The sequence below is a fragment of the Scophthalmus maximus genome, chromosome 6 (assembly GCF_022379125.1).
Source record: "Scophthalmus maximus strain ysfricsl-2021 chromosome 6, ASM2237912v1, whole genome shotgun sequence".
NCBI lineage: Eukaryota > Metazoa > Chordata > Actinopteri > Pleuronectiformes > Scophthalmidae > Scophthalmus > Scophthalmus maximus.
Genome location: NC_061520.1, coordinates 23,175,267 through 23,184,360, shown reverse-complemented (window position 1 = coordinate 23,184,360; position 9,094 = coordinate 23,175,267). Strand labels below are relative to the sequence as shown.

At 40.0% G+C, this 9,094-nt stretch overlaps 1 protein-coding gene across 1 annotated transcript in view; it reads right to left on the bottom strand.

The window, feature by feature from the left end:
- Positions 1 to 222: 222 nt before the first annotated feature.
- Positions 223 to 9,094, bottom strand: part of LOC118309646 (integrin alpha-5) — a 48,413-nt gene continuing 39,541 nt past the window's right edge. Inside the window, exons 20-30 of the mRNA XM_035632017.2 lie at positions 8,831 to 8,981; positions 8,536 to 8,628; positions 8,099 to 8,178; positions 7,786 to 7,866; positions 7,563 to 7,668; positions 6,868 to 7,026; positions 6,673 to 6,780; positions 4,267 to 4,380; positions 3,939 to 4,040; positions 3,665 to 3,787; positions 223 to 2,084 (exon numbers count right to left, since the gene is read on the bottom strand). Of these exons, the coding sequence (XP_035487910.1) occupies positions 2,001 to 2,084; positions 3,665 to 3,787; positions 3,939 to 4,040; positions 4,267 to 4,380; positions 6,673 to 6,780; positions 6,868 to 7,026; positions 7,563 to 7,668; positions 7,786 to 7,866; positions 8,099 to 8,178; positions 8,536 to 8,628; positions 8,831 to 8,981 (1,201 nt within the window). The 3' untranslated portion in view covers positions 223 to 2,000. The remainder of the gene's footprint in view (positions 2,085 to 3,664; positions 3,788 to 3,938; positions 4,041 to 4,266; positions 4,381 to 6,672; positions 6,781 to 6,867; positions 7,027 to 7,562; positions 7,669 to 7,785; positions 7,867 to 8,098; positions 8,179 to 8,535; positions 8,629 to 8,830; positions 8,982 to 9,094) is intronic.

The window sequence follows — 9,094 nt, the reverse complement described above, 5'->3', positions numbered from 1 at the left end:
TTCACATTCCTCAAAATAGAGAATACATGGACAAAACACAAATGAAAGACATCTACAGGACAAGATCGGCTACTAAAAAAAACCCCACCGTTCAGCTCCAACCTGCCCCTCAGGTCCATCAAGAAAGTGTTCAATTCCTATTGATTGATCTTGCCAAGAATTTTAATTATCATGCTTTGATGTTTGATCTGAATAAAATGACTGATTTTGATTTAGGTTCAATTCAGTTCAATTCAGTTTTATTTGTATAGCGCCATACCACAACATAGATTGTCTCAAGGCACTTTACATAGTGAGGCCAAAATATTACAGGGAAAACCCACCAGATCCCACAATGAGCAAAGCGCTTGACGACGGTGGAGAGTTCACATTCGGTTGAATTGACAACGTTGATAATTGATTCGATTTTTGTATGCCACCTGTTTTCTGTTGATGTTTCATTGTATCCTTGTATCTGATGTATACTTTTTATACAAAAAGGAAAAAACTAAGTTTAATAGGCGGTCACAGTCATTTTACTAAGCACACCTGCGAAGAGGTTTGATGTGATTCCCCTCTTGATGCCTGCCTCTGGTCAGAAGGGCATTCACACCTTCGGGGTGCTGTCCTGGAGACTAGATGCTTCATGTGCTTTCTAGGGTTTCGTGCTCCAAGACTGACACCTGTCCCGGTCCTCATCTTTACTATTGTTTGTGTGTTGACCAAGTCAACAAAAGGGAGGAACTGTTGTACAATTTTCTCCTCTCCAGTATGATAGGCTGTGCTTGGTGCACTGTGCAAGGTAATCTTATCAAAAGCAGGTCAGGTCACTGTCCCTGGAAGTCATAGTCTTAGATTATAGTCTAAACATCCTGATTCTAAGGAGCTATTCCATGTGTTTAATGATGACGTGATTCTGAGAGTTACATACACAATGCTGACCGGGATATGGAGGGTTTTTGGGACATCGTGCACTGACACTTTGTACGAACCAGAAAACCCCTTAATATTGAGTTCCTGTAATAAATATTTCTGATTAAGACATCTGCGGTCTCCGTCTTTCTGATTCAACTGCATATATTTTTCAATTACAATCATGGTCATATACTTTACACAACATCTGAAGTCACTGAAAGGCATCAGATGTTTAGGTGTATTAACATATGCCTCCTGCAGAGGGAAGCAATGAGCCACTGAAAAACTTTGTGGAAACAGTCTCAAGACTTGAGATAATAACATATCTCTGCGGTTCGTTATCTACATCTCACTGTGGTCAGTTTGTCTTTATGAAGCGATGCCCTGTTCCACTCCCCAGAGTAGCAAGGTGTTTTGGATGGGTATACAAAATTAGGATTTATTCTGAGCCACAACAGCACTTAACAAAATTAATACATTACATTACAACACACACATAAAATACCCCCCAATATGGGAGAAGAATGATTCAAGTTAAACATTGCAGTTTCACCAGGATTGTCACGCAGACAGTACAGTACAACACTCAACAATCAATTGGAAAATACTGTGCCATAAATAACAAGTGGTGTGTAGTTCATACCAAAGGAGGAATTTCAAAAGATATTTAACACTGGGATTGCAAATGTGGCTTCCAATACACTTTTTAAGGAATAAAGAAATACTGTAGCATTAGTGCCTTTGTTGGAGGTGCATTTGTTTCCTGTATTGCAAATATTCTGAGGAGGAGTATTTTCCAAAGTTACATTTTTCCACAGGGACGAGCTTCTGAGGAGGAAGTCCTTGCTGTTTTCTTTTTCGACAGAAGCTTTATAAATCATGCTCTCATTGCACGCCCATAGGAGCAGTGTATATGGAACTGCATGGCCCTTGTAGTCCTTCCTGCTTTGGCATTTTAGTGCAGCACCAGACAATTTGTATTCCAGTGATACAGCACCCATAATTGTCCCTCTATAATTGGGTTGCCTGCTTATCGCTCTGTGTTTGGGAATGCGATGATCATTCCAGTTCCTTGGAACATCTGCAGGGGAGGCTCCATCTTGGATCTAAGCTTCAGAAGACGCCTGGGGTTTGAGCTGGGCCTTCTCCATGGTCGTACCGTACGGATCTGACCTTTTAAAGAAGCCCATCTGGGGAGAAACGGGAGAGATGAAAAAAAAAATCAATCTGACAAAGTCGCCGACTTCAGGGGGAGTCTATAGTGGTAAATATTCCATGTCTCTTTCAAAATATTTATGCTCATTAAGATTTCTCCATATTTTGCTGTTTATGTCCCAAAAAGTTGAGAATATCTGTCTTTGGCCCATCAGAGCATGGCTGGCTTTTGATTGACAAAGATGATATCAGTGTGGCAGACTGTATGACTAGTATGTTGTAGTCAGTGTCAAATTTATAGGGAAAATGAAATCTACCTGCTACATGTGCTGTATGGACACCCAGAAGTGTGTCTTATTAGTCAGAAAATGTTAATCGACAACAAAGCACAGATAATTTATATGGGACAGAATATCTTTCTTGGCCTGGGGTTGATGTTGAAAGTGTTGACTGAACCAGAAAAAAAAATTAAAAAGATCAGCTGAAAGACATAAAAGCGATTAGTGAAACTTTAGGGAAAAGTCTACTTCAGATCATTCTGTGACATCCTCACATTTCTTGTGTAACCAAAAGCATAAGTAGCATGTAGTATAGTGAAAAAACAATGAAACAAATGTTTATTTCTGTTGGCTAAAATGAGTATCACAGACCTTTTTTTCCCCTCCAGTGTTGACTGGAAGTCTATTTTGTCACTTCTACAGCAGAGCAGAGCGCCCCTCCTCATATAGAAAGACTGACATATCATGGCAGCAAACTAATTTCTGTTACTTGTACCCAAACGTTGTTCAGGTCTGTTATATCAAAAAATTTACGAATTCCTTAGGAGCCACCATAATTATAGACACCTAAAAACACTAATGTGTAGTCCTGTCTTGTTCAGCTAAGAACTAACTCCACGTCTTCTCTACATCAGGGGTCATTCCACATTCCACAGGCCAACTCTCATCAACTGGCTTCCCTCCTGTTCTGCCTCACTCCACACTACGTTCGCCTCTCCGTCAGAATCTTCTGGGTATCTGTGCAGCATCCATCAAACGCCATCATTCCCCAGTCTGCCTCTGCTCAGTATTCTGCATTATTTCAATAAATCTGGTCCTCCTTTATCCCTTTAATCCGTGTCTGCCTGCTTGGTCCAAAATGCACCACCACCCTCAACGCTACTTAGAGAATAGCTACTGACTAATTGTAAACGTCTGCAACTAGCTAAATTAGAAGTAGGATAGGAGCAGTGCAACGACTTCAAAAGGATAACGTTTTTATTCAATATATTTAGTCATATCTTTTTTGAAAATTCAAAATTCAAGCATCTGAATGTTCGATTTTTGATACAATGGCCCCTAAACACAGACCTGTAAACTCCCTGTACCTGGCTGAAATGCCTGTTCGCTAATCTATTCACGCCTCATCATTTCACTGAACATGTGCACAGCTACGAAAAGACAAACCTGTTTAGTGATCATCAAATGGCGGATAAAGGGTGTGCATATCGGTTCATTCCGTAACACCAACTGACCCCATGAAGTGTGCTAATATTCAGTCATATACAATATTCATACCGCATGCCAGTCATTCTCTGTGGTGATGGTATTAGCAGCGGTATTCATCAGATCACTACCTTGTACAGTAGATATATGAGCAGGGAGAGTAACAGCAGCCCAGCCAGAATAGCCAGGATGATGATCCACACTGGAACAGGAAACGGACTGTCCAGCTTGTTCCACATCACGGCCGTCACCACCTGAACAGCAGGAAACCACAGCAGTGGTTACTGTACATGAGCCACCGTACAAAATTTGTACCACTACCAGCACGGACGTTCATGTGAACATAAGACAACGTTTACAAGGTTGTGAAATTGTAAATCCAATAAAAGCATCAGAGGAAGTTACCTTTTGGGATCCCAGTGACTTGAATTTTGGAGGAATTGAATAAGGCATCCTGTCCACTTTGTACTGAACAGAGCACTCCAGAACGTACTGCTTGTAGGGCCTCTGTGGAAAAGCAGAGCACAGTTGGAAATAATTTCAGTAATACTGTGTATTTTTAGAGTTTAGTTTTTATTTTAAGAGGTAATTGTTGTTTGCTGACCCCCAACAGAGGGCAGTATAAGAACAGAGATTGGCTGACTTGATGTTGGTTTCCCTTCAGTCAGAGTTTCCTGTACTCATATTATCCGGTGACGAACAGTGGAGAGTAGAGTGACCCCTGCAGTCTCACCTCGATGAAAGTTTCAGCCCAGAGTCTGGAGCGAACGGTCAGGATGACACTGGCTCCTCTCTCCAGCAGCCCAGCGTTACACTGCAGCTGCCAGCAGTCCACTGTAGAGCAGGTCTGTGGAGGGATAGAGACACAATGTAGTATTTAACATGGTTTCTTCCCATTAGTCATTGGACTGTCTCATGTTTGCCTCACAGCACAATGATTGGTTTCATCTTCTTCTGCAGGAATCCCCATTCATTCGAAAAACAAAGCAAAAACAAACATCCCCAGGGTGCACTAGATCTTCTCAGAAATAGAACATTTGATGATGAGGAAGTCAGCAGCAGAAAGAAACTTGTTGCATGTATCATATTTATGGTTTGTGAATTTATACCACAATTACATTTACAAATTTAGTTTCATTTCACAGGGCCGACAAAACATAATGATATGCATTTTTTTGATCATTTTTCAATAACTAAATATGCTCTATTGACCAGTACAACATTTTTTGACAAAAACTGAACATACAACACAACTGAACTCGTAAAATACGAGAGATAATAATTATAAATTGTTGTCAGTATGATTAGTCTGTGACTGCATATTATTCAATAATATTATATCATTAACCAACAAGGTTAATTATTGTGCTACTGATTAATGCTGGTACTAATGATTCAACAATATTCAACCACGATAACTGATAACTGAAAATTGACAAATCTTGAATCACTGGCGGCAGATTGCAACTCCTGATTGTGTGAGATGAGGATCCATCTCCCAAGATATTGATGTGCCGATGTCTCACCACAGAGAAGAGAATGTTATGTCTCAATATTAACACATTGCTCTTGTCCATAAAAATTTGCGTGTGACTAAACATGTATTTCTTTCACTTGCATTTCATTGCCTGCACATAATTATTTGAAAGTTCTTTACACACTTTAAGGGACAAATCCATACCAGATCCTCGTCTTTTTTGTTAAAAATATATTTTAGAGAGATATTTTTCATAGGGAGAACCCAGGGTAGTATCATTTCTTCTTTTTGTAAATAGTATTTATATTTTGTACATACCTTTTGCTTTTTTTTCTATTCTGCTGTCCGCTTTGCTGCTGTAACACCCAAATTTCCCCCGTTGTGGGACGAATAAAGGATTATTATTTTATCTTATCTTATCTCAATCTTGTTCAGCCATGGTGGATATCACCAGCCTGTTTTCATCATTTGGTTTCACTTCATTCTTAAAATACCTAAATGCTGAACAAATTAGAGATGTGGACATTAGTTAGTTAATTAACTAAGACCAGGCAAGAATATCACTCCATTGACACATTAAACTGTTTTAAAGAAAAAAACGCATTCATGTTTCCAACATTAATCTTGCACAGTAGACTTGAATGCGGAATCAGTCTACGGCACGCATTTGATTTGTCATGTAACATTCAACTTTTAAACAGCGAGGAATGGATGTTTGGAAAAATTGTTGAAACGGTTTGATTCTCCAATTAAAAGATGGTTCATCTGCACAATATGGGATGCGCCTTCAGTGACATGACAGTCAGTGGCCAGGCACACCAAAGCCAACGAGTAGATCACAGACCTAATTGATTTCATCTCAGAAGCGATTTCAGCAAACAGCAGGATATGTTGACCAGAGCTCATTATATCTATTCCCATTTCCTCTGCTGAAAGAAATAATCCCATCAGAATTCAAAGCGTTTGCAGAGGGGAGAGCTGCCTCTTCCTACAGCCTTGTTGTACTACTTTAGCTTACAACATTAAGTGTACACGCCCACTGAGCACAGCTACACACATAGAAATGCGGGGCGATTACACAGCGATTGCACAAGAAGAAGTGACTTTATTTAGGAGCCTCTGTTGTGGTGTGTTTGGAAGATTTCCTCCGCATGCTGAGTCACGGAGGAAAGAGAAGGAGGAAAACAAACATATCCTGGTGTCTTTATAAGACACACGGGGTTGACGGTTATCGTCTGATGATGAACAACCAGAAATGCTCTCTATTTACACGCTTACACAACAGATGAAAAACCAATACACTGTAAAAATGAAAAATAAACATGACAGTTTTTGAGTTGCATTGTTGGAGAGCACTTTTTTGTATTTGACAGGGCTTGGCTAAGTTTGTTATCAGTATTGTGTTATGCTGAACAGCCATTTCTGGACACAGAAATGAAGTTGCATTGTGGGTAATCTAGGTTCTAGGTTTTGACAATGAAGACAACTCAATATACGCTATCTCTGCTTCATTGATTTTTATCTTTATTTTTAATTGTCTACTGCAAGCCCAACAATGCCAGAGGCACAATGCTGAATCTGTGAAGTTCTTTGTTTGTGGGTGTGTTCATGCAGAAAAACTTATTTATAGCTGGGTTGTCTATCTATTCCATTGTGTCTCACCAGGTTTCCTTGTTCAGCCAGAGGATCACTGTACAGCTCCCTCCTCTTGATGCGGTGCTCAGTGTTGGATTTCAGTGACATGGGACCATCTGCCGCTGGAGGCTGGAGCTGCACACAAGAAGACATTGACAGGTTCAGCAACAAACACAATCAAATGTCCAGGCACAAGAATAAAAATGAGGGTAATGGCCTCACCTTTAGTTTCAGCGCATTAAAGTTCGTCTTGGAGGAGCAGCTAAGCGGCCCCTCGGTCAACACCTCCACAGGGTAGAGCAGCGCGAGGCCAGGAGCCCTCAGAGGACATCTCACCTCCAATGTTGACTGGCTCACTACACTGGGTCCATTATTCACCAACTGAAAGTGAGATGGACAGTTTGACGCAAGATGCTGTGTCTGCTTAAACCTGCTAAACCCTTTCAAACATAGTGGACAGCTAAGCTGTTTTCTTGTATATGCATGGGACACCAAAGGAAGTGTAGATTTAATGCTTTCATTGTGTATTGCAATTATTGTTTCATAGCTGTCATTGTGTATTGTTGCATTTATTGTGTTTTCACTCCAAATGCTCCCTTCCTTTGTTTGACAAAAATAAGTTGTTTGCCAAATTGTGGGCAACTAATGTATCCCCTTTTTTATATAATACATGTCACAAGGAAGGGGTGAAATCAAGTATAAATATGAGAAGATAGGAGATAAATAAAGCTGGACCATCCCCTGTTCTTAAAAAAAAGTCGGACCTCCTTCCCTTAACCTTTCCCCCACTTTCTGACAATCCCACTGCTTTTCATTTAAAACATAATTGAAACAAATTAGACCTGGGAGAGCAGTCAGATATTTACAAGTACATAAAATCTCAAATCATGTAGGCTTTGTAAGAAATCACAGCTGACCTCATAGACCTGCTGAAGCTCAGGGCCGATGTCCTGCTCTTCCCTCAGACTCTGACGAACTGTCCAATTGGGAGGAGGAAAGATGACTTTGTCTGGCAGGGAAACACTGCGAAAGACACCAAAATCACATTTAGCTATTATCTGGGCAGCAATCACAGTGATGATAATGATTACATGACAGTAGCGTAATGATGTGGTGGTAGAGTCAGCGATGAAGCCTCACCCCTGCAGAATGACATCGGCCATGGCAGCCACCTCCAGCTCATACAGCACCACCTCACTCTCAGAGTTATTTGCATTTTTACTACAGCAGACAACAGAGACACAAGAGGCTACATGTTTAAAAAAGATTTGTCATCATCTGACAAAACAACATAACACTACTGTTCAAGATTGAGTAGTCAGGATATCAGTAATTCCTTTTAATTGATTTTACTTTTCACTGATTTTTATGGATAATACTTTTATCTGCAGTCTGAATTGAATTGAAAAGCATTCAAAAACCAAGAGAGAAGAAAATGCTAGCTGTGACCTACCTTCGTATTTGGAGCTCGAATTGTACCGTATTGTGAGTGTCCTTCAGTCTGGGCACAGTGAACCGAAGGCCGGCCCATATCTAGGAAATGTCCCAGAGAAAATGGAAAAAATTTATCGCAGGAGCATGAAAAATGAATGATGAAAAAAATCTACAACTTTTCTATATTTCCTCCACACTTTTCAGAAGATCTAAAAGTGGCCTTATCTCAATAACTTATTCAAGTTGATCTTATTCTGTTGCTAGTGATGAAAAGTTGACAAGCAGTTCTTATAGACATTCTGGCCTCAGTAATTCCCCTGCTTTTACAGGTAATTTCTTTTACATAAAAGTTTGATTGATGTTTTGTGTATTTTATCAGGTCCATATGAAAACATTTTATTGTACATAACACCAAAATGGAAAACAATCATCAAAAGCAGCATTCTTGGCTCTTACACTGCTACCAGGCTTCATGGGGTTTCCAAGATCACACACAAGATAGCGGGTCTGGTTTTCTGCCTCGTAGCTACACGTCAGCTGGGTCAAGCTCTGGCAAAGACATACAAACATAAAATAATGTCAACTGTTTATTTAAACCTTGAACATGCTGTACAAAGCCAGTGACTTGTTACATGTGCTCATATTAGAGAATAAGAATTTGTCAGAGACAAAGAAATAATGATTACCAGTATTCTTCTACACACAACAAAAATACCTTTTTTAAGACCACAGTGACAGCCTTACTCCTCACCACATTGTTGCGAGCTATCCCGCTGTAGTCGGCCTCTTGGGGAAGAACCACGTAGAGCTCAGCCTCGTACGCCCCTCCCTCTCCCTCGTTCCTGGCATTGAAAATCAGGCTCAAGGAGTTTTCATCGCCCAGGTAAACCTCTGTTCTGTCACTGGATGAGGAGAATCACAACATCATTACTATATTTCTTCTAAATATTTTACAAAATAATGTATTAAAAGCCTTCAAAACAAACTTAATACTATATTTTCCTATTGCATATAT